The sequence below is a fragment of the Salmo salar genome, chromosome ssa03 (assembly GCF_905237065.1).
Source record: "Salmo salar chromosome ssa03, Ssal_v3.1, whole genome shotgun sequence".
NCBI classification, from domain to species: domain Eukaryota; kingdom Metazoa; phylum Chordata; class Actinopteri; order Salmoniformes; family Salmonidae; genus Salmo; species Salmo salar.
This window is the reverse complement of record NC_059444.1, coordinates 43,652,246-43,678,222: the sequence shown is the minus strand read 5'-3', so window position 1 is coordinate 43,678,222 and position 25,977 is coordinate 43,652,246. Positions and strand designations below refer to the sequence as shown.

General features: G+C 40.9%; 1 protein-coding gene across 1 annotated transcript in view; it reads right to left on the bottom strand.

The window, feature by feature from the left end:
- The window catches only part of LOC106600588 (kelch-like protein 24), a 59,097-nt gene extending 33,897 nt beyond the window's left edge, over positions 1 to 25,200 (bottom strand). Inside the window, exons 1-5 of the mRNA XM_014192066.2 lie at positions 24,929 to 25,200; positions 20,676 to 20,779; positions 19,388 to 20,232; positions 16,803 to 16,987; positions 2,809 to 2,927 (exon numbers count right to left, since the gene is read on the bottom strand). Coding sequence (XP_014047541.1) covers positions 2,809 to 2,927; positions 16,803 to 16,987; positions 19,388 to 20,232; positions 20,676 to 20,750 — 1,224 coding nt within the window. The 5' untranslated portion in view covers positions 20,751 to 20,779; positions 24,929 to 25,200. The remainder of the gene's footprint in view (positions 1 to 2,808; positions 2,928 to 16,802; positions 16,988 to 19,387; positions 20,233 to 20,675; positions 20,780 to 24,928) is intronic.
- Between the last annotated feature and the right edge of the window lie 777 nt (positions 25,201 to 25,977).

Below are 25,977 nucleotides of genomic sequence, written 5' to 3'. Positions count from 1 at the left end.
TCTTTGCAACCCTACTTGCAATAATAGTGTTTAACATGACTTTAGAATGACTACCTTATCTCTGTACCGCACACATACAATTATCTGTAAGGTCCCTCAGTCGAGCAGTGAATTTCAAACACAGATTCAACCACGAAGACCTGGTAGGTTTTCCACTACCTCGCAAAGAAGGACACCTACTGGTAAATGGGTAAAAAAATAAAAAATATCCCTTTTAGTATGGTGAAGTTCTTAATTACACTTTGGATGGTGTATAAGTACACCCAGACACTTTCGCCGAGGAAGGAAATTGCTCAGGGATTTCACCATGAGGCCAATGGTGACTGTAAAACAGTTACAGAGTTTAATGGTTGTGATAGGAGAAAACTGAGGATGGATCAACAGTAGTTACTCCACAATGCTAACCTAAATGACAGAGTGAAAAGAAGGAAGCCTGTACAGAATAAAAATAGTCCAAAATATGCATCCTGTTTGCAATAAGCCACTAAAGTAAAACTGTCCTGAATACAAAGTGTTACGGGGCAAATCCAACACAACACATCACTGAGGACTCTTCATAATTTCAAGTGGTGGCTGCATCATGTCATGGGTATGCTTGTCATCGGCAAGGACTAAGGAGTTTTTTTAGGATAAAAAGAAACAGAATAGAGATAAGCACAGGCTAAAGGAAAACCTATTTCAGTCTGCTTTCCAACAGACACTAGGAGACAAATTCACCTTTCAGCAGGACAATAACACAAGGCCAAATATACACTGGAGTTGCTGACCAAGACGACATTGAATGTCCCTGAGTGGCATAGTTACAGTTTTGACTTAAATCAGATTGAAAATCTATGGCAAGAGTTGAGAATGGCTGTCTAGCAAAAAAATTTAAAAACAGGTTTTCACTTTGTCATTATGGAGTATTGTGTGTAGAGAGAGAAAAAAATATAACACAACAAAATGTGGAATCTATAACACAACAAAATGTGGAACAAGTCAAGGGATATGAATACTTTCTGAAGACACTGTAGATAAACAGGAAGATAAGTAATGGGTGTCTGATCAAAGATCTGTAATGGGAGATCACCTGCTTACTTTGTCCAGCATTAAGATAGAACATGTACAGTGCCTTGCAAAAGCATTCAGACCCCTTGGAGTTCTTCACATTTTATTGTGTTACAAAGTGGGATTAACATGGTTTTAATTGTCATTTTTTGTCAATAATATAAACAAAATATTCCGTAATGTCAAAGTGGAAGATGAATAAAACAAAATATATTTATTGTATAAGTATTCAGCCCCTATGTTTAGGCAAGCCTAAATGAGTTCAGGAGTAAAATTTGGCTTAACAAATCACATAAAAAGTTACAGACTCACTCTGTCGACATGATTTTTATATGACTAACCCTTCCTCTGTCCCAGATACATACAACATCTGTAAGGTCCCTTAGTCAAGTACTGAATTTCAAGCACAGATTCAACTACAAAGACCAGGGAGCTTTTCGAAAGCCTCATAAATAAGGGCAGTGATGGGTAACAATAACAAATCAGACTAGCGTGTACGCTGGGAGTCGGGAAGCAAGTTCAGGGAGTGTATTTAACAAATAGATTTACATATAACAAACCAAGAAACACGGGTAGCGTACAGACTTGAACACTGGAACAGAAACAATAACGCCTAGGGAAAGAACCAAAGGGAGTGTCATATGTAGGGAAGGTAAACAGGCAGGCGATGGAGTCCAGGTGAGTCTGATCTGTCGCTGGTGCGTGTAACGATGGTGACAGGTGTGCGTAATAATGAGCAGCCTGGTGACCTCGAGCGCCGGAGAGGGAGTATACGTGACACAGACATTGAATATCTCTTTAATCATGGTCTAGTTAATAACTATGCTGTGTATTATGTATTAAACCCCCCAGACATCTCAAAGATACAGTCGTCCTTCTGAACTGAGCTGCAGGAGAGGAATGAAACTGCTCAGGAACGTTACCACGAGGCCAATGGTGATTTTAAACCAGCTACGGAGTTCAATGGCTGTGATGGGAGAGAACTGAGGATGGATCAACAACATTGTGACTTCACAATAATGACTTAAATGACAGAGTGAAAACACAAATATTCCAAAACATGCATATTGTATGCAACAAGGCACTAAAGAAAAACTGCAAAAAACAGGGCAAAGGGATACACAGGCAAAAACCTAGAGCAAAACATGCTTCAGTCTGCTTTACACCAGACACTGAGAGAGGAATTCACCTTTCAGTAGGACAATAACTTACAACACAAGGCCAAATCTACACTGGAGTTGCTCACCAAGAAGATAGTGAATGTTCCTAAGTGGCCAAGTTACAGTTTTTACTTAAATCTGCTTGAAATAGACTTGAGAATGGCTGTCTAGCCATTATCAACAACCAACTTGACAGGGCTTGAAGAATTTTGAAAAGAACAAATGCAAATATTGCACAATCAAGGTGTGTAAAGCTCTTAGAGACATACCCAAGAAGACTCACAGCTGTAATTGATGCCAAAATGTGTTTATGTATGGACTCAGGGAGCTGAATACTTATACAACAATTATATTTTAGTTATTTAATTTTTATTAATCTTACAAAAAGAAAAATGTATATTCTTTGGTCCACTTTGACGTTAGAGTATTTTATGTAGATTGTTGACAAAAAATGACAATTCAATCCATTTAAATCCCACCTTGTAACAATAAATTGTGACAAAATCCAAGGAGTCTGAATACCTTTGCAAGGCACTGCATATATAATTAGATAAACACGAAGATTATGAAATAACGGGTGTTTGAACAGTGATCTGCTTACCTTCCCCAGTAGGACCACCATCTTGTGTCTCCAGCGTCCTTTGTTGAGTGAAGCAACTCTGATCCATAGGTTGAGCTGAGAGTTGTACATCCACACGTCTCTGCCGTTGATACGACCCCCTGGAACAACACACACAACACCGTTAGCCTTGACACTGAGTAACTCAGGATGATGTTAGCCAACTGAGCTCAAGGCTTGAGCATTAACTCTGAGAGCTAACCAGAGTGTCAGGCAAAATTACTCAACACGTGAGTGTAGTTCACCGAACCATCTCTGCTACACCAGTCTTTTTAGCTAACTTGTCATAGTCTTCTTTGGTTGTTTTCACTAATCTCAAATTGAATTGTATTGACACACAGCAATAGCCAAAAAAACAAAGCCTGTATCAACCCCAAGAAAACCCTTGGTTCCAATTCAAACCAATTTCATCTAATGAAGACATTTCTTCATTAATAGAATAAATTGATCTTGAGCAACATCCAAACTGGGTTATGGGTTATGTACAGTGAGGGGAAAAAGTATTTGATCCCCTGCTGATTTTGTACGTTGGCCCACTGACAAAGAAATGATCAGTCTATAATTTTAATGGTAGGTTTATTTGAACAGTGAGAGACAGAATAACAACAAAAAAATCCAGAAAAACGCATGTCAAAAATGTTATAAATTGATTTGCATTTTAATGAGGGAAGTAAGTATTTGACCACTCTGCAAAACATGACTTAGTACTTGGTGGCAAAACCCTTGTTGGCAATCACAGAGGTCAGAAGTTTTTTGTAGTTGGCCACCAAGTTTGCACACATCTCAGGAGGGATTTTGTCCCACTCCTCTTTGCAGATCTTCTCCAAGTCATTAAGGTTTCGAGGCTGACGTTTGGCAACTCGAACCTTCAGCTCCCTCCACAGATTTTCTATGGTATTAACGGTACATCGTCCCTTTGATGCGGTGAAGTTGTCTTGGCCCCTTAGCAGAAAAACACTCCCAAAGCATAATGTTTCCACCTCCATGTTTGACGGTGGAGATAATGTTCTTGGGGTCATAGGCAGCATTCCTCTTCCTCCAAACACGGCGGGTTGAGTTGATGCCAAAGAGCTCCATTTTGGTCTCATCTGACCACAACACTTTCACCCAGTTGTCCTTTGAATCATTCATATGTTCATTGGCAAACTTCAGACGGGCATGTATATGTGCTTTCTTGAGCAGGGGGACCTTGCGGGCGCTGCAGGATTTCAGTCCTTCACGGCATAGTGTGTTACCAATTGTTTTCTTGGTGACAATGGTCCCAGCTGCCTTGAGATCATTGACAAGATCCTCCCGTGTAGTTCTGGGCTGATTCCTCACCGTTCTCATGATCATTGCAACTCCACGAGGTGAGATCTTGCATCGAGCCCCAGGCCGAGGGAGATTGACAGTTCTTTTGTGTTTCTTCCATTTGCGAATAATCGCACCAACTGTTGTCACCTTCTCACCAAGCTGCTTGGCGATGGTCTTGTAGCCCATTCCAGCCTTGTGTAGGTCTACAATCTTGTCCCTGACATCCTTGGAGAGCTCTTTGGTCTTGGCCATGGTGGAGAGCTTGGAATCTGATTGATTGATTGCTTCTGTGGACAGGTGTCTTTTATACAGGTAACAAACTGAGATTAGGTGCACTCCCTTTAAGAGTGTGCTCCTAATCTCAGCTCGTTACCTGTATAAAAGACACCTGGGAGCCAGAAATCTTTCTGATTGAGAGGGGGTCAAATACTTATTTCCCTCATTAAAATTCAAATCAATTTATAACATTTTTGACATGCGTTTTTCTGGATTTTTTTGTTGTTATTCTGCTTCTCACTGTTCAAATAAACCTACCATTAAAATTATAGACTGATAATTTCTTTGTCAGTGGGCAAACATACAAAATCAGCAGGGAATCAAATACTTTTTTCCCTCACTGTATTTGGGTTGAAATGTCAAGGCCACATTTAGTAAGGCACAGCTGACACTGAGTACGGTTACATGCACACAATAATCCGATTATTGTGGCTAGTCAGATTAATATAATAATTTGATTTAAACCTTTACATGCTTTGCAAGAATCATTTCCCTAATAATTATGTTAATATGAAGACACAGGCTACCTGACAGCACTCTGATAAATGCAGAAAAAAATTGCCAATCAATATGTATGTTCGACCACAGCGAGCATGTTATTTTTGGAAAGCGCATTTGATTCTGAGTTCCAACATATAAAGTTTGTATATGAAAACTACTTCTAAGACGCAAACATTTAGGAGGCTCACTCAGCTGGTGCTAACACGTGCAGATCAAATATACCGCTGGAAAGCCATTTAAGGTGTTATCATGTCCGAATAATTAAAAAGATTGCTCAGAAAACCAGGTGTTTTATGAATCGTATGCCTACTGCCAGTTTAATATAAAAATGATTACTGTGCAATGTATGCATGTAAACATACTCATTGTCTTATCTGAGTGAAAGGTTTGAGCTAGGCTTTATGGGCAATCCTGCTGATCAAAGCGTACTTTGACACGGAGCAAACAACACACATACGCATGTCACGAACACACATACACACAAGCACCATGGCTCTTTACAGGTGCTTACAAACACAACATACACAACATGCATGACACAAACATGCACAACCTGACTTTTTACAGGGCCTTCAAACACAGCACATACATATAGCACATGCATACCCCTGTCTAGCACAACACTTCAAATGAGAAACAGGATATCTTCATTTTTATAAAGCAGCAGTCGGATTATTTCCCCTACTCCCGGTCTCTGGGCAAACATGTACTTTAAGGAACAGTTTTTTTCTATTGTCCTCAGTGAGAAGGAACAACAACATGTGTAGCTATTAAGCCAACCAGGTTACAGACACATTGCCAACAAGCACTGACCCAACCTCTCTCTCTCTCTCTCTCTCATAAAGCCTGAGTCAATCAAAAGGCCCCACTGATCCTTGCGAAAAACAAAGACACGGCGCTGAACAAACACTACTTTTTTGCTAACACGAAAGAGAAACAAAGGGATAGATATAGAATAAAGCCGTAAAAACACCAGGAAAAGTTAAACAAATCAGGTTTTACACTGTTACCCTATATTTTAGGGAAAAGAGGTGCAAACTTTAACTTAGAAGCAGTAAAGTACTGTGCATTAGTTCCCTCTGAAGTAATATGAAGATGTTGGGAGATTGACATGAATGCTGAGTGTCAGAGAAAGAAACCCTCATCAGAATCATCCTTCTAAACAAATAGATGGTTCAGTGTTTGTGAGGCTATGTTGAGAGAGAGTGGAGGAAAAAAGACTAACCAGTGTGACCATGCATGTTAGCCAGACTCAGCATCAACAAAATCACACAACAACAAGATGAACAACAATAAGCAAGTAAACCAGGCAATAAGTCATATTGTGACATAATTACAATATATGATACATAACATATAATTGCTAAGCTGTTAAACAATAAGATCAGAAGTCCCATCTACATTTCCCCCCTCCAGTTCTAAACTGAGATGCCCCAACTGAAAGGAGGAGCAGCTGATTTAATAAAAGGACTTAACATAGTACAATAGTTGGGCTTATCTTCTAACAATGAAATTAAATTATTTCTCAATCCGTCACAGTCTGTTGGGCTTAGAATGGGTGTTTAACCATAATTAAGAAAGGGTGGCTGTGCACTGCAGTAAACAGCAACATATACAAGGCTGGCCAGCAAAAACAAATGTGTTGGTATCTTTTTTTGGACTCGCCAAGACAGTTAACTAGTTGTGTTCATATGTCCATTGAGATAAACCCCTCCTATTTGTGAAAATTATGTCTGAAACATAATGATACGTGGCTGCCACCTGCCACCTATTTTAGGTGAAGATTTAGGAAAAGACACAAGGAGAAGTCATGTTATCAGTAATAGTACACAGCCATTGTTACTTTTTAGTGGTGGGTAGTGGTATGTGACTATTGTATAACCCTCTAATAGTTGTGTCTGTCTGTCATTCAGAACACAAGGTATTGATAACTACCCTATAGGCCCCTATCGGTCTCCAAAGAACAAACAAAGCATATGACAAGAACCAGTTTTCTAGACAAAAAAACATCAAATACTTCAAAGTACACCATGACATTGAACCTACTCATAAGCCTTTCAAACCAGGTCTGTTCTCACAGGAAGCAAGTGTTGGTCACATACTCCTAATCATGAGCTCGTGGAGAGGAAAAAACTTGCGCGCTACAAACACCCCTTAGGAAATGTCAAGGAGAGGGGCATCAAGAAAAGAATGGCACTGGAGTGAATAGCGACCATTTTACGGGCTCATGACCAATTGTGCTATTTTGTATTTTTTGCACTGATCTGAATTTTTTTTGTACATAATGTTTCCTCCATTTCCTATGATCGAAAAGAGCTTCTGGCATCAATACAGGACAAAGATCAAATCTCACAACACCGGCTCTGATGCTCATCGGATGTGTCAGCGGTTACAAACTATCATGGATTACAAAGGGAAACCCAGCCGCGAGCTGCCCTGTGACGCGAGCCTACCAGATGAGCTAAATGCCTTCTATGCTCGCTAGGTAACCAACACTGAACCATGCATGAGAGCACCAGATGTTCCGGACAACTGTGTGATCCTGCTCTCCGTAGCTGAAGTAAGAAAGACCTTTAAACAGGTTAACATTCACAAGGCCGCAGGGCCAGGTGAATTACCAGGACACGTACTCAGCACATGCGCAGACCAGCCTGACATTTTCAACCTCTCCCTGACCCAATCTGTAATACATACACGTTTCAAGCAGACCACCATAGCCCCTGTGCCCAACAACACCAAGGTAACCTGTCTTAATCAAATGGCTACCCAGAATATTTGCACTGACAGACCTTTTTTTTTGCACTGACTCTGTTGCACTGGCTCTATACATACTCACTGGACTCTACCCACAAACTCACACACACACTACACTGACACACACACTACACACACACACACACACACACACACACACACACACACACACACACACACCTCTGTTCATTATCTATCCTGATTTCCTAGTCACTTTTACCCCTACCTACATGTATATACACTATATATACAAAGATATGCGTACACCCCTTCCAATTTGTGGATTTGGCTATTTCAGGCACACCCATTACTGACAGGTATATACAATTGAGCACACAGCCATGCAATCTCCATAGACAATCATTGGCAGTAGAATGGCCTTACTGAAGAGCTCAGTACTTTTCAACGTGGCACCGTCATAGGATGCCACCTTTCCAACAAGTCAGTTTGTCAAGTTTCTTCCCTGCTAGAGCTGCCCAGGTCAACTATAAGTGCTGTTATTGTGAAGTGGAAACGTCTAGGAGCAACAATGGCTCAGCCGTGAAGTGGTAGGCCAAACAAGCTCACAGAACAGGACTGCCGAGTGCTGAAGCGCGTAGCGTGTAAAAATCGTCTGTCCTAGGATGCAACATTCACTAACGAATTCCAAACTGCCTCAGGAAGAAACGTCAGCACAATAACTGTTCATCGGGAGCTTCATCAAATAGGGGAGAGGTGTTGTGCCATGAGGTGTTGCTTTTACATTTAAGGATTTTTAAGTTTTTTAAAGCCAGGTTTGCTGTTCACTTGAGCAATCCGAGATGAAAGGTAGTTCCATGCAATCAGTCTCTCCTTTACTTTTAGCCAAGAGAGACCGGCATGCATACTATTGATATTATCCCTCCGATTACAGTGAAGAACATGTTTTTCTAGGTCCTTCTTTGCAGCACCTGAGCATATGACTGGGCAATAATCAAGATAAGTTCAAACTTGAGACTGCATGGCTTGCTTTGTGGAGTGTGGTGCCAAAAAAGCAGAGCATTTCTTTATCACGGACAGACCTCTCCCCATCTTTTTAACCATTTAATCAATATGTTTTCACCATGAAAGTTTACAATCCAACGTAACACCAAGTAATTTAGTCTCCTCAACATGCTCAACAGCCACATTATTCATTATCAGATTCAGTGGAGGTCTACAACTTAGGGAAAACTTTGTACCAAATACAATGCTTTTAGTTTTAGAGATGTTCAGGATTAGTTTATTACTGGCCATCCATTCTAAAACAGACTTAAACTTTTTGTTTAGGGTTGCAGTGATTTCAGAGACGTGGACGTGGTTGCTTACGTGTATAATGTTGAATCATTAGCATACATAGACAAACAGGCTTTACTTAAGGCTTGTGGTAGGTCATTAGTAAAAATAGAAAACAGTAGAGGGCCAAGAGAGCTCCCCTGCAGTACAGCACACTTTACATGTTTAACATTAGAGAAGCTTCCATTGAAGAAAACCCTCTGTGTTCTACTAAATAGATAACTCTGAATCTGCGATATGGCAGTTTGAAAGCCAATAACTAGTTATGGTCAATAACATCAAAAGCTGCACTGAAATCTATCAATACAGCTCCCACAATCTTATTGTTATTCATTTCTTTCAACCATTCATCAATCATTTGTGTCAGTCCCGTCATTTGTGTTGTTATCAAGCATGCTGAAAGTCAATCAAATGTCAATCAAATGTATTTATAAAGCCCTTCTTACATCAGCTGATGTCACAAAATGCTGTACAGAAACCCAGCCTAAAACCTCAAACAGCAATGCAGGTAAAGTATGTTATTATTGGTCGGCTATTAGAACCAGTAAAGGGTGCTTTACCATTCTTGGGTAGTGGAATGACTTTGTCTTCCCTTCAGATCTGAGGACAAAAACATTTATCCAGACTCAGATTAAAGATATGACAAATATGAGTGGTAATATAGTCTGCTACTACCATCCTCAGTAGCTTTCCATCTTAGTTGTCAATACCAGGTGGTTTCTCATTATTGATGGACAACACTAATTTGTCCACCTCACCCACACTAACTTTACAAAATTCTAAATGACAATGCTTTCCCTTTATTATTAGGTATTTTATGCATGAATGATGGCTCGCAGTTTGTTGTAGGCATTTCATGCCTAAATTTGCCCACTTTGCCAATTAAAGAGTCATTAAAGTAATTGTCAACATCAAACGGTTTTGTGAAAAATTAGCCATCTGATTCAATGAAATATGGAGTTCCGCCCATAATTTCATTTAAAATAGTCCAAATCTTTTTTCCATCATACTTTAAATAATTTATCTTGGTTTCATAATAAAATGTTATTCTTTTTGATCAGTTTAGTCACATCATTTATCAATTTACAGTAAGTTATCTAATCAGATGTGCAGCCAGACATATTTGCCACTCCTTTTGCCTCGTCCCTCTCAACAATACAGCATTTCTCTTCCTCGTCAATCCACGGGACCTTAACAGTTCTAACAATCAGTTTCTTAATAGGTGCATGCTTATAAATAACTGGAAGAAACGATTCATAAATGCAACAAGTGCAGCGTCTGGATGCTCCTCATTACACACATCAGACCAACAAATATTTATTGTACCTTGTATGATCTCTTATATACTATTTTAGGCCCAGCTTTTGAAACGTTGGCTTTTCTACATATGGCACTGTATTATAGTCAGTACTTACTGTGTGTAAACACCAAGGTAGGTTGATTAATAACCTGAACCAGACTACAGGCACTGGTTAAAGTGAGCAGCTTCCTCTTGAGAAGACAACGTGATAAAAAATTGGTCTATATTCGGGTAACCCAGAAAATTGCTCACATATTATCCAGATACTGACTGTTAGCCCTTCGTGGCCAATAGCAACAGCCCAAAAGTTGAAGCTTTAGGTGAGGCATATGAACTTGCAACCACAACACTTTAGCTGCATGAGACATGAGATCCTCTAACCTTTCCAGGAATATACAGTGGGGGGAAAAAGTATTTGATCCCCTGCTGATTTTGTATGTTTGCCCACTGATAAAGAAAGGATCAGTCTATAATTTTAATGGTAGGTTTATTTAAACAGTGAGAGACAGAATAACAACAAAAATATCCAGAAAAATGCATGTCAAAAATGTTATAAATTGATTTGCATTTTAATGAGGGAAATAAGTATTTGACCCCCTCTCAATCAGAAAGATTTCTGGCTCCCAGGTGTCTTTTATACAGGTAACGAGCTGAGATTAGGAGCACACTCTTAAAGGGAGTGCTCCTAACCGCAGCTTGTTACCTGTATAAAAGACACTTGTCCACAGAAGCAATCAATCAATCAGATTCCAAACTCTCCACTATGGCCAAGACCAAAGAGCTCTCCAAGGATGTCAGAGACAAGATTGTAGACCTACACAAGGCTGGAATGGGCTACAAGACCATCGCCAAGCAGCTTGGTGAGAAGGTGACAGTTGGTGCGATTATTCGCAAATGGAAGAAACACAAAAGAACTGTCAGTATCCCTCGGCCTGGGGCTCCATGCAAGATCTCACCTCGTGGGGTTACAATGATCATGAGAACGGTGAGGAATCAGCCCAGAACTAAACGGGAGGATCTTGTCAATGATCTCAAGGCAGCTGGGAGCATAGTCACCAAGAAAACAATTGGTAACACACTACACCGGAAAGGACTGAAATCCTGCAGCACCCGCAAGGTCCCCCTGCTCAATAATACATACACATGCCCGTCTGAAGTTTGCCAATGAACATCTGAATGACAACTGGTGACAGTGTTGTGGTCAGATGGACTGCTAAGGGGACAGGACAACTTCACCGCACCAAAGGGACGATGGATTGGGCCATGTACCGTCAAATCTTGGGTGAGAACATCCTTCCCTCAGCCAGGACATTGAAAATGGGTCATGGATGGGTATTCCAGCATGACAATGACTCAAAACACACGGCCAAGGCAACAAAGGAGTGGCTCAAGAAGAAGCACGTTAAGGTCCTGGAGTGGCCTAGCCAGTCTCAAGACCTTAATCCCATAGAAAATATGTGGAGGGAGCTGAAGGTTCGAGTTGCCAAACGTCAGCCTCGAAACCTTAATGACTTGGAGAAGATCTGCAAAGAGGAGTGGGACAAAATCCCTCCTGAGATGTGTGCAAACTTGGTGGCCAACTACAAGAAACGTCTGACCTCTGTGATTGCCAACAATGGTTTTGCCACCAAGTACTAACTCATGTTTTGCAGAGGGGTCAAATACTTATTTCCCTCATTAAAATGCAAATCAATTTAGAACATTTCTGACATGCGTTTTTCTGGATATTTTTGTTGTTATTCTGTCTCTCACTGTTCAAATAAACCTACCATTAAAATTATAGACTGATCATTTCTTTGTCAGTGGGCCAATGTACAAAATCAGCAGGGGATCAAATACTTTTTTCCTTCACTGTACGTCCTCTAAGCTTTTTCTTTGAACATTTACAGCAACATTTCTCCCATTCCTGTCTCTTCTGTAGATTTATATCCTTGTATTGCTACTGCTGTATTATCAAAGGAATTATCTAAGTGAGTCTCAGAGATATTATACAGTTGAAGTCAGAAGTTTACATACACTAAGTTTGGAGTCATTAAAACTCATTTTTCAACCACTTCACAAATTTCTTGTTAACAAACTATCGTTTTGGCAAGTCAGTTAGGACATCTACTTTGTGCATGATACAAGTAATTTTTCCAACAATTATTTACAGACAGATTATTTCACTGTATCACAATTCCAGTTGGTCAGAAGTTTACATACACTAAGTTGACTGTGCCTTTAAACAGCTTGGAAAATTCCAGAAAATGATGTCATGGCTTTAGAAGCTTCTGATAGGCTAATTGACATCATTTGAGTCAATTGGAGGTGTACCTGTGGACGTATTTCAAGGCCTACCTTCAAACTCAGTGCCTCTCTGCCCAGGGACTGCGGTTGAAAATTAGCCGGCTGGCTAAAACCGGCACTTTTACTGAAACGTTGATTAATGTGCACTGTCCCTGTAAAAATAAAATAAACTCAAACTCTTTCCTTGTCATCATGGGAAAATCAAAAGAAATCAGCCAAGACCTCAGAAAAAAAATTGGTTCAAGTCTGGTTCATCCTAGGGAGCCATTTCCAAACGCCTGAAGGTACCACGTTCATCTGTGCAAACACTCGTATGCAAGTATAAACACCTTGGGACCACGCAGCCGTCATACCGACTCAGGAAGAGATACGTTCTGTCTTCTAGAGATGAACGTACTTTGGTGCGAAAAGTGCAAATCAATCCCAGAACAACAGCAAAGGACCTTGTGAAGATGCTGAAAATTTGTGGGCAGACCTGAAAAAAACTTGTGCGAGCAAGGAGGCCTATAAACCTGACTCAATTACACAAGCTCTATTAGGAGGAATGGGCCATAATTCACCCAACTTATTGTGGGAAGCTTGTGGAAGGCTACCTGAAACATTTGACCCAAGTTAAACAATTTAAAGGCAATGCTACCAAATACTAATTGAGTGTATGTAAACTTCTGACCCACTGGGAATGTGATGAAAGAAATAAAAGCTGAAATAAATCATTCTCTCTACTATTATTCTGACATTTCACATTTTTAAAATAAAGTCGGATCCTAACTGACCTAAGACAGGGATTTTTTACTTGGATTAAATGTCAGGAATTGTGAAAAACTGAGTTTAAATGTATTTGGCTAAGGTGTATGTAAACTTCCAACTTTAACTGTATATGAATGTTATCTGTTGTTAGCAAGTTATTGATTTCATTAACCTTATTTCTAAGGTTAAGTATATTAATATGGGCTATTTTTAGCCCTTTCCTGGGTAACTTATCAGAGATAGACATAATATAAGAATAAATAAAAAAGCATGAAAATAACTTTGTTAAGCTAATAAAGTAAGTCAATCAGGCACTTGTGAGTGTCAGTTGGTGCACAGTATGTGTGTGTGTGTGTGTGTGATGTGGGCCTAAGCTACTGACCTGGAAACTTAGCCCTCTCACTTCTCCCAGATTGTTGGGAGGGAGGGTTGACAATTAACCTGCTGTAGCAAATCCCCACGGTCTCTGGCAGCTTTCATGGCTGAGATAAGTTATTTTTGCCTTGGCACACAGCTTCCGAGTAGTCCTTGTTGAGGAAGATGTTGGTTCCTCTCAAGTTCTTGGCTCTCTTCAGAGCAGCCATCTATCCTTGAACCTTAGGAACTTGACCCCTATTGGCCTGGGTCTGTCACCTGGGCTGGTTACAGGTTTTCCAGTCCTGTGGGTGTGGCTCCACCTCAATCTTCCTATGATCCATCTGCAGCTTTTCTGTGATAATATTTCGCCTCAGACTCTCAATTTCGCCTCAGACTCTGTCCAGTTCACATGTAGAGACTCTGGTATGCCATCCACAACAATGTTATTCCATCTGGACTGTCCCTCTAGAATAGATCATCTGTTTTCACAGTCATTGTTAATAATGATTAACAGACTTTGCTGATGTCATCTCTCGCAAACTTACAGTTTGTTGTCATCTTGCTGCAAGCCTCTTTCAGGACATCCACCTCTTCCTGGTAGAACTACAAACTGTTGTTAAGGTCTTTTGTTAGTTGAATCGACTATTATTTGGATAAAGCTCTTGAATCTATTTTCCTGTTGCTGTGACAACTGCTTTTAGACATATTTTTGTTGATTTAAAAATCACGCACCTGTGATAGAGAAACACTGTCCTCTTCATTAGATTTTGACGGCATGGTAGCAATGCTGGCTAATGCTGGTACTCCATTCAGCTCAAGCCAGGACAGGTTGCAGGGCAGATGGAAAACAGCAGGGATTTAAACAGCCACAAGCCCGGGACAATCCGCGGTCCCAGCCACAAGGGTTAACCATATCGCGGGCTGTGTTCAAGCTGTCAAGGAAGCCTAGCTAGCTTGATAGCAGCTATGCTAGCAGACCAAGCAGCTTCAGACAAACGTGGCTAACTGTCGACTTTTGATACAGTTTACATTCATATAATCAGGGAGAATACAGCCAAATTCAGCTAAGAAATGTTATATTCCTATAATACAAAACATGGTTGGTTTGGTTAACGTGGTCAAATGTCCCACTGACACCAGTTCAAGTTAGGATTCCCACAATGGTGAGTGGAGAGGTGAACTATTTGGTCATATTGATCATTGACAGTGAGTGTTGTGAGCTCAAGTATGCAGTCACTGTGGGAAAGACAGTCATGTCCAGGGTCATGTTTAGGGTTAGAACGTAAAGGTGATTTATTTGAACGCGTTCTCAGAAATGTGGCAAGAAATTGTGATTTCTTAACTAAGCCACCAGTGATGCTGATTCTGAGCAACATTCTCCTGTTCTTCCACGCATGTCATTGCTAACGTTGCTAACTGTCGACAGTTGATACATCTTCCTATCATACAAAACATGTCATTCAGGAGTCCGATAAAATTAACCGTTGATCAAGTATTGTGGTCATGTGGTTAAAATCTTCCATTGACATTAATGCATGACAATTACATAAAAGTTCACCTCAGGATTCCCTTAGAGGAGAGTTGACAGACAAACTATTGGTCAGATATTGTGGTCATTGACAGTGAGTGTTGTGAGCTGAATTATGCGGTCAGTGTGGGAAAGACAGTCACGTCCAGGGTTAAGGTCACAGTCAGAGACAGTAACGGTCCAGACAGACTGGAGGGTTCCATTCCTATCTCATTCTGATCCTATTTCAGACTGGGCTTTAATGCAGCTGTACTGCTGCAAGACACCCTCCAGAGAAGGTGAGTGTGAGAGAGCCAGAGAGGGAAGGGGACAGAGGGAGAGAGAGAAAGAAAAAGAGAGAGAGAGAGGGATTGATAGCACACACGTGAGGACTTGGCACAAGTAGAGCAGAAGACATAAACAATGCACTCTTTCCCTCTTGGCAGACCGTGAACCTCTCTCTCTCTTTTTTCTTTCTTTGTCTCTTTTCTCCCTGTAAGTTGGCAGATTTGTACTTTTAACATGTTTGTTATCTGAGGCTAATTAATTTCTGAGCAAAAACAATCCCAATTAGCACCAATGCTATGATGTAAACCCCCCAATGTACATTAAACCCAATACAACCTTTGTCAAAGTCGGATAGATTTCTATGTTTCTGTGATGATGGTTCTTTATTAGCCTATAGTTTCAGATCTGTTTTCCGCCAACTCCTCTAATGTGTTAGCTGTCATGACAAAATATATGTTTAAATGTTTGTTTACAGCTAATTAGAGCGAAAGCCTTAGGTATGGTATTACAATAGAACCCATGCTGTTTTCATTAGGGAGTGTAGATGACATTCTACTCGCTGCCCTGTTCAATTTGGGTCCAGTGAGGCTTTAAAAAAGGGTATTTTGTGCCAAACTTGGCAGCACACTTCTCCCAGCATTAATCAGCCCTGTCAAAAGGCTATAAACACTCTGGGTAGAAGTTGCCCACTGACACAGATCTAGGATCAGCTAACCTTCCCTAAACCCTAACCTCAACCATTAGAGGAAACATTTTAAACTGACCATAGATCAGACTGTAGAAGCAACTTTATCCTCGAAAGCTATAAAGAGCAAAGAGCCATGTGACCCTGGCTCTTGGCCAATGGGTAGAGATGCGTGAGCTGGCCAATAAGGGCCTCCCTGGGCACCACGCCTGCAGAGTGTGTCCAGATGTTGCTCTTACATTTTCCTCTTTTTCAAACGGGCTGGGGCATAACAAATACGTGGCAAACGGCCATCACATTACTCCCTTTCCTTTACTCCACAGTGAGGGACGACATAGCTGAGGTACTCTAAGGCTGTGTCTTAATAGGCTTTAATAGAGTTATTGCCTTAATAGAGCTATAGTCTCCTTTCCTCCAATAGTGTTGTGGTTCCTTTCCTCGTCTCGTTTATTTTCAAGACAACTGATTAAGTGACAGTTATATGGTACAGACTTAACCGGTCTTTCTAGTTAAACAATGAAAGAGGGTTAATACTAATTTACCAACTGGAATTGGTGACTCCCATGAGTACTTCCTGATCTCTGTCATGACATAACCTATTCATTTTTAAAATAATCAATATGATATTCTTCCATGACTAATCCTTGTTTATCTCTCCTTAGGGTGGCAAGCAAGGGTGAGGAGCTCACCTGAGACCAGGATGTCGTTGCGGAGAGCACAGACGGCGTACTCTGACTTGGTGAACTCTGGGAGCTTGGCCAGGGACTTCCACTCTCCTGTCACAGGGTCGTAACACTCTGTGTAAGGCAGGTTGAACCCCCCCACCCTCTCACAGCCCCCCACCACCACGATCACCTCTGAGAAGCCCGTGGACCTGCAGAGAGAGAGAGAGAGAGAGAGAGAGAGAGAGAGAGAGAGAGAGAGAGAGAGAGAGAGAGAGAGAGAGAGAGAGAGAGAGAGAGAGAGAGAGAGAGAGAGAGAGAGAGAACAAGAAGAGGAGAGGTGAAGAAAAGGTCACAATACAGGTGAGGTGGGGCAGTAATAAAACAACAGCACAGTGACAAGACACAACAAAATAACAAATAAACAAAACACTAGTTGCTGTGGAGAAATAAGACAACAACACAGAAACACAACACAGAGCAACAATACAGCACCACTCCAGAGGAACATACACAATACAGGTAATAGTGGAAAAATTAGACAGCAACAAGACACAATCCAGCAACACCACAATACAGGCCAGTCAGTTTTGATGTCATGACTAAAGTGAAAGAGAGAAAGCAGTATGCTGCACAGCTTTAGATTGGTAATTCACAACGTGTAATGTGTAATACTTTACATGATTGTATTTGTCTGCCTGGCAAAATACAGTCTTCTTAAGAAAATAATTGACCTACTAAAGGCTCTACTCCACTGAATATCAATGTCCTCAATAATACATCCAAATGCTTCCCAATCGGCCTGTTTGGAAAGTGCATGCCAGAGCTATAGCATGATCCCCTTCACCTCAACGGTACTGTCAAAGAAACATTATTCTTCCTAATTAAACTTCAAAATATCCCCACCTGGATGAAATGCTAAGCTAACTCTAAATCAAACTCAATGACATGCTAGTTAACAATGTGTTTTGTGTACGTTTGCCTATATTTTCCTACATCCCCCACCTGTTTAGACACAGAACTGGTAAAGATTAGCTCAGGTCAGACACATGTATGTGAGAGATCAATAGAGGGCAGTCAGACCCCCAGACTTTCCCATGGGGACCATTTTGGGGTTTGGAGGGTGGAGATGGCATGCATCTGTTGGCAGGAGCTGAAAGTAGGGGCCCCCGAGGCTACACACACAGACAAAGACAAACATACAGGAGGCTCTATGTCTGGTCTGTTGTGATCTGCCTGGATACTGACACGATACTCCTGAGAGAGACACGTCACCTCCCGGCTATCTAACTGACACCCAGCGTCAAATAATACTTAACCCTTAACAACTCCATAGACAAGAGAACAGCACTGTTTAAACCAGTGACGTCTAAACAGCAGATACTGTATGTATCTAGGTTGCTTTTTAAGAGAAATTGAAAATGACATGGATGAACTCAGAGCCACACACACTCACATGAACCTATCTACAGTATATTGTACACAAATAAAATAAACAGGACTGTATGTGACACACTGCTTCACTTCGGCTATTAAAACAAGATCCAACGTACATTTGGTTCAGGCTACGAATGCTTGCAACCTTCTTATTCTGTCAGCAAACCGGAATGTGTATGGTTTTCCACCTCATGACACATTTTCATTTCAAAATAGGACTACAGAACAAACTAAATGAGTCTCTGTCTGCACAATAACACTGGAGGCACACAAGCAAAGGGTTATGAGTTCATGAACAAACCATCTACTGTGGAGGAGAAAGCAGTGAACAGCGGCACTGACATTCTACCTCACCTTTCTCTCTGTCTCATCTCTCTCTCCCTCACAGAGGAAAAGGTGGGTGGTTATTTGACCGAACTAAGAGTAAAGCTAAGATAAAGGGCAGGTGTTTTCGTTTGCAAACAGACATTTCTAATACTTTAGGATCCAAGTTCATCTCCGTAAAATGATTGTGTCAGATAAGTGACAAGCCAAGAGGAAATAGAAATGACCCATAATCTGCTTTCCAGCTCTCTGGCAAGGAAGAAGATAGATCTGGAACTGTACCGTACACAGTCACAACACTTCCTGTTTCAGCATATATGCCAAATAACAAATAAACTAAACACTAGACGCTGTGGAGAAATACAACAACAATACAGAAACACTACACAGAGCAAGAACAATGTCACTTTACCCCTATCTACATGTACATATGACATCCATTACCTCAACTACCTTGTATCCCTGCACAGTGACATTGGTATCGGTATTCCTTGTATATAGCCTCGTTATTGTTATTTTATTGTGATACTATTTCCTTTTCTTTGGTGGTAGTTTTTAACTCTGCATTGTTGGGAAAGGGCTTGTAAGTAACCATTTCAGAGTAATGTTGTATTCAGCTCATGTCACAAATAAAATGTGACTTGATTTGAATGCACAACACAGCACCACTCCAGAGAAACATACACAATACAGGTAACTAGCCCTACTTAGATGTATCAGAACATTCTATCCCAAAAGATGTTCCATATTCATTTATCCTTCTGGGAAAATAAAGTTGTATTGAATTGAATAGAAGAGTGTCCAAGTTGGATCCCTCTGAACTACACCTCCCAGCATCCCCTGCACTATACCTGCGTGGGCGGGTTCTGGGTGACATCATCTCGTTGCCCAGTACGTGGTACCGCCGGGCCTCGTGGAGGAGCTGGTAGCACTCTGGAGCGGTCTGGATGATCTGATCTCCTTCCACTGTCTGGACAAAGTAGTTGGGGTGCAGCAGGGGCAGCCGGACGTGGTGCAACAGTTCTTTAAGCACGGGCCTCCGGGGCTCCACACTGTGGTACACCCAGCGCATCACTGCCTCAAACACCAGCTCCTCCTTCCCGATGGCCAGTTCGTCACTGCAGATGTACTCCTCCAGCTCGTCCCTCCTCAGGTCCAGGAACTCCTCGTGTTGGGCCACATCAGGGAAGTTGGCCAGGGCGTACGAGCGGCAGCGGCTGGCTAGCTGTTTCAGAGAGTGGGCATCTGCGAAGCGCTGGATGCCCAAGCAGTTGCAAGGGTCTAGTTGGTCTTCTAGGAACTTGGCGCAGGCTTCACGCAGCGTAGAGATCTGGAAGAGACTGGAGGTCTCGAATAGGAACTGCACGTTGTCGGTTGTGATCTTGGCGCGGCCCGTGTAGACGTAGCTGAGGAAGGAGTCCATGGCCTCGGCCAGGATGCCATTGATCTCCACCAGCATCTCGCGTGACTCACGGTGGTCGTTGCAGAACATAGCGCGGAAGTAGGAGGAGCAGGCAGAGAGCACAGCGCGGTGGCAGGGGAACTCGCGGCCCTGCACGCTGATGACCACGTCGGTGAAGAGGCGGCTGTCGCGGAACTCATTGAACACCTGCAAAATGGCCTCTGAGTGGGAGGAGCCAGAGGAGAAGTCCAGCACTTCATTACCAGTCAGCGTCTTGGAGTCCACCTCGAACACCTTGGGGAGGGAGAAAAATTATGATGATGATGAGTTTGATTTTATGGTCCAAAGTGGTGTTCCTGCATTGGCTAGTAAACTAAGGGGGTGGGGGAGGGGGAATGTAACTGTTTGTTTAGCTTCTCGGCCAATTATGTTTTATGTTTATGTTTTTATTGTTTTGTTTTTATTATGTTTTATTATGTTTTGTTTTTATTATGTTTTATTATGTTTTAATTATATTTAATTATGTTTTTATTATGTTTTATTGTGTTTTTATTTGCCACTGGGGAATGATTGCTTCACATTGCACTTCTAAATGCTTTTCAAGACAAGATAAACACATTGGATTTAAAATCATCACAAATGCACCACAGTATAATTTCCATGTTTCAATTTTTGGACAAAATAAACAGCTAAGATGAACTCTGAATTCTAATGAAATTAGTGGGTTTAGTGTGCACCTTTCGTTTGACGGCGGGGGAGTCCCGGGTTCCAGAGTCCTCCCTGTTCAGCCGTCTGCCCAGGATCAACACCATGGCTGCTGCTCTGTAGACCTACTGGATACCTGGAGGAAAGCCAGAAAATAATTTATTAAGGGGTAAATATATGTGTGGATCAAGTTACTATTTACACGTTTTATAGGCCTGAATGTTTAAATCAGATTATACCCGATACATTATAGAGAGAGAGAGAGAATGTTATAAGTCTATATAAGTGTAAATCAGCTTATATGTTTTGCGTTATACCCTATAGAACTGTAGATCTGATTATACATGTGTTATAGGCGTGTTTTAAGCCTGTGTAACTCTAGATCAAATCGTACAATATATAAGTATAAATCAAGTTATACAAGCTACATGAATTTAAACTTAACTTGAACCATTGTTGCTGTGATGAATTGGAGAAAACAAGTACACACCAGAGGCAGTAGATATAAAGAAGTCATAAGGGAAACAACCTACTTTGCGCTTCAGTGAGAAGAGAACGATTTGTACTAACAATTCCAAAGCCTTCAGGGTAGAGATACAGTATCTTGCATCACAGTAGAGCAGTGGTTCTCAAACTTTCTATAGTCCCGAACCCCTTCAAACATTCAACCTCCAGCTGCGTACCCCCTCTAGCACCAGGGTCAGCGCACTCTCAAATGTTGTTTTTTGCTATCATTGTAAGCCTGCCACACACACTATACAATAGATTTCTTAAACATAAGAATGAGTGTGAGTTTTTGTCACAACCCGGCTCATAAGAAGTGACAAAGAGCTCTTATAGGACCAGGGCACAAATAATAATATAATAATAATCAATAATTTGCTCTTTATTTAACCATCTTACATATAAAACCTTATTTGTTCTTCGAAAATGGTGAATAACTCACCACAGGTTAATGAGAAGGGTGTGCTTGAAAGGATGCACATAACTTTTTTCTTCAGGGAAGAAAAAAAATGTATGAAATGTGTGCATTCACTACTGTAAATCGCTCTGGATAAGAGCGTCTGCTAAAATGACAAAAGAAAATAAAAATAAAATAACTCTGCAATGTTGGGTTGTAATTGGAGAGAGTCTCAGTCTTAAATCATTTTCCACACTGTGCCTGTATTTAGTGAGGGCCGAGAATCCACTCTCACATAGGTACGTGGTTGCAAAGGGCATCAGTGTCTTAACAGCACGATTTGCCAAAGCAGGATACTCTGAGCGCAGCCCAATCCAGAAATCTGGCAGTGGCTTCTGATTAAATTACATTTTCACAGAACCGCTTGTTGCAATTTCGATGAGGCTCTCTTGTTCAGATATCGGGATAAGGAATCCAGTTGTTTGTGTCATCCGTTTCAGTAAAGTACCTGCGTAATTGCGCACCCAACTCACTCAGGTGCTTCGCTATATCACATTTGACATTGTCCGTAAGCTTGAGTTCATTTGCACACAAAAAATCATACAGTGATGGAAAGACCTGTGTGTTGTCCTTATTAATGCAGAGAGAGAAGAGCTCCAACTTCTTAATCATAGACTCAATTTTGTCTCGCACATTGAATATAGTTGCGGAGAGTCCCTGTAATCCTAGATTCAGATCATTCAGGTGAGAAAAAACATCACCCAGATAGGCCAGTCATGTGAGAAACTTGTCATCATGCAAGCGGCCAGACGAGTGAACATTATGGTCAGTAAAGAAAACTTTAAGCTCGTCTCTCAATTCAAAAAAAGTGTCAATACTTTGCCCCTTGATAACCAGTGCATTTCTGTACGTTGTAAAAGCGTTACATGGTCGCTGCCCATATCATTGCATAGTGCAGAAAATACACGAGAGTTCAGGGACCTTGCTTTAACAAAGTTAACCATTTTTAAGGTAGTGTCCAAAACATCTTTCAAGCTGTTAGGCATTCACTTGACAGCAAGTGCCTCTCAGTGGATGCTGCAGTGTACCCAAGTGGCGTCGGGAGCAACTGCTTGCACGTGCGGTACCACTCCACTATGTCTCCCTGTCATGGCTTTTGCGCCATCAGTACAGATACCAACATGAGCAGCAGCTACGTTTGGCTACATAGGGACCATTAGTGGAATTCCCGCGAGAGAGTAACGGTTAATTTGATCGGATGTTAATTATTTGACTAGGCTACCAGAATTTGACATTGTGTTGTTATTTCGCTTAATACAAGATGGTTTCATTTTATTTTTGGCAGCGAAACGAGGCTACTCAGGCGAGAAAAATACCTCACCCAAATGTATAGCCCCGTTGGAAAATGGACGGGTATAGAAATTTGAGCCGTTTTCAAATATCTCCTAAACCCTTCCTCTGGCTCTGTACTGCAACAGTTGAAAAGGCCATAATCACAGAGACTATAGAGTGAGAGAGATTGTTGTGCAACGGTAGCGGGGCCACCCCAAATGTCAATCACGTTTGTTGTGAAAGAAACCAGGTGAAGGAAAGACAGGCATCACGTCATCATGTTTTTAACAGTGAGCTATCTGCGAAGCCAGTTAAAACCGAGCCTACAGTCTTTTCAACGGTGATCATCTAACTGCGTGGGCCTAACAGAAAGACTGACTGCCAAACCAGATCAATGTCAATCCATTCCAGGAGGGAGCCTCGTCCTCCTCTTCTGGAGTATCTTTTGTTCACCTCCATAGAGGGGCAAGGGTGAGGGATATTAAACAGGTATAAAGTATAACATGTCTGTTCATTAACTCACAGATTTTGTCTAATGGTTTCTGACTTTGGTAAGATGGTAAAAGTGAAGCACGCACACACACAGGTGTGGGCTATCCTATGCTGACTATTTCAAACCATGTTTATTTCTTCTAAAAATGGAATCCTTCATAACAACTGCTTTCTCGTAAAGATAAAGAAGTTGACATTTGCTTGCATTGTCTTGGAGGCACCAGCATGTGCCCATCCCTCCATGTGCAAGTACTGGACAGAGGTAGTTAATAAAGCGAATGCGTCTGGCTTTACTGATAAATTAGGGCATTCTCCCTCCAGGCTATATTTAACCTGGCACACACAGCCAGACGCACAAGCGGAACCTGTTTGCGTGTGCTTATCCCTGTCCGTAGCACCTCCTTCTAATCAAGCAACACAAAGGTCATGTTTTGCCAGTGGCCCTAGCCTTTTGGGGGCCCTAAGCGGGATTTGGTGGGGGGGGCACCTCGCAACAAAACATTTTAGTGGACCCCCTCTTGACGGCAGAGAGAAACATGAGTTTTAAAGTACATTTCCTGCAATTCTACACATTTTGCCATGCTGAGAAGATACATTTTTTTCAGTTTTAAAGCTAATTTCATGAAATTCTACACATTTTGCCATGACTTATGCCATGTTAATATAATATCTGAGTGAGAATGACAGGGACCCTGGGCATGTGCCTTGGGTGCCCAGTCCATATTTGGCCATGATTACTACAAGTTTAGATTGATTGCTGGCTGGACTAACTACTAATCTAAAAATTGTTAGCTGAAATGTCTAATTGAGTGGCTGTCAGTGACTGACATAAGGAAAAACTGCTGATGCACAACCAAATATCGATGGTGAATTCTATTATTCTGAATCTCAATAATACATTGAGAGCCTTACTGAGCCCCCCCCCCAAGCAAAAAAAGCCCAGCCCTGGCCATAAAGACACCAACAAAGTGTTCTGTGCAGCAATCACTTATCTAGCCAGAGTGACCAAATGTCTATCTTGTCATGTGTCTTTTTTGAGAGATTCGTTTATAGGTGAATTTTAAATTGGGAATGGTCATATAGCCTAGGTATAATTACGCACAATAAACAAACAAATCACAAAATCTTTGAGCAGATGAAATTCTGATCAGGATTGACATATTATGCAACGTGGAATCGACCATTATAATGATTAAATGTCAATATTGATGCAGCAATAGGTGGACGATGAATGTCAAAATGTTTTGAATAAAATGCATGTAGGCATATAGACAATAACAACTGCAAAAAAGTTCAAAACCCGTGAGTTCTCTTTAAGGTAGGCATTATAATCTCATCAATTATACATTAGCCTATCTGGTAGCTTTTGTTTTTATTGTCGATGACCTCTTCTCGTCAACCTTGAACGGTGCTTAAATATGCTTAGCTCAACAAAGGCACACTAAATTCACTTAAACAGGATACGACTAACCAGTGCCACAATTGAATACAAGAGCGTATTGAAATACACATAAAGTATTACATACTATTTTTACAGTACGTTAGGACTAAAGACCTTACTTTATCCTGGAGTTTTCGTATGAGCCGCCTCGGCTATTCCGAGTGCTGAAAAAAACAAGAAATAACAAATAAAGTTCTGAAAATGTTGATCCGAAAATTCTTGATCCAAAAATTGTATGATGGCAATGTTTCTTTATACAAAAATATATGTATCTATGCCCCAGACATCATGATTTATTATGCTCCCAGAGACAAAGAACTGTAACAAAGTGTAAACATCACACCGAGATATATGTCACATCCTCGGAATATGCCGACCTAGTTAGCTAGAATTATTGGTGCTTATGGGTAGTGTATTTCAGTTGTGGAATCAGAAACAGCACTTCCCAAAGTACCTTTGTCCTCCACGTGGCTGGCCTTTGTTTGCAAACACTTCCCTGACGTTGTCCACCTTTTCAGAAAAACTCTTGAAACTTTGTTGTCAACACCGATTGACTAATAATGTACAGGATATTGCCTAATAGTAATCTAGGCCTAATGATTATTCATTGAGTCACGTATGCGCATGAGTTGGGAGACTAGTAAAGTATAAATCAGATGTACTTCAGTAACTTTCCTTATTGTTGAATGGTGACAGAGTTTTAAATTTTAATTGGATGGAAAACAACCATTTACTTTATATACATTCCAACTCTGGTCAATAACATAGTTGTGTTATATCCTATCATATACATTTTATTTTATATACAGTACCAGTCAAAAGTTAGGACACAACCTATTCCTTCAACTATTTTTGTAGTATTTTTTAAATTAATTGTTTTACTATTTTCTACATTGTAGAATAATAATGAAGACGTCAAAACTATGAAATAACACATATGGAATCATGTAGTAACCCAAAAAGTGTTAAACAAATCAAAATATATACTGCTCAAAAAAATAAAGGGAACACTTAAACAGCACAATGTAACTCCAAGTCAATCACACTTCTGTGAAATCAAACTGTCCACTTAGGAAGCAACACTGATTGACAATACATTTCACATGCTGTTGTGCAAATGGAATAGACAACAGGTGGAAATTATAGGCAGTTAGCAAGACAGCCCCAA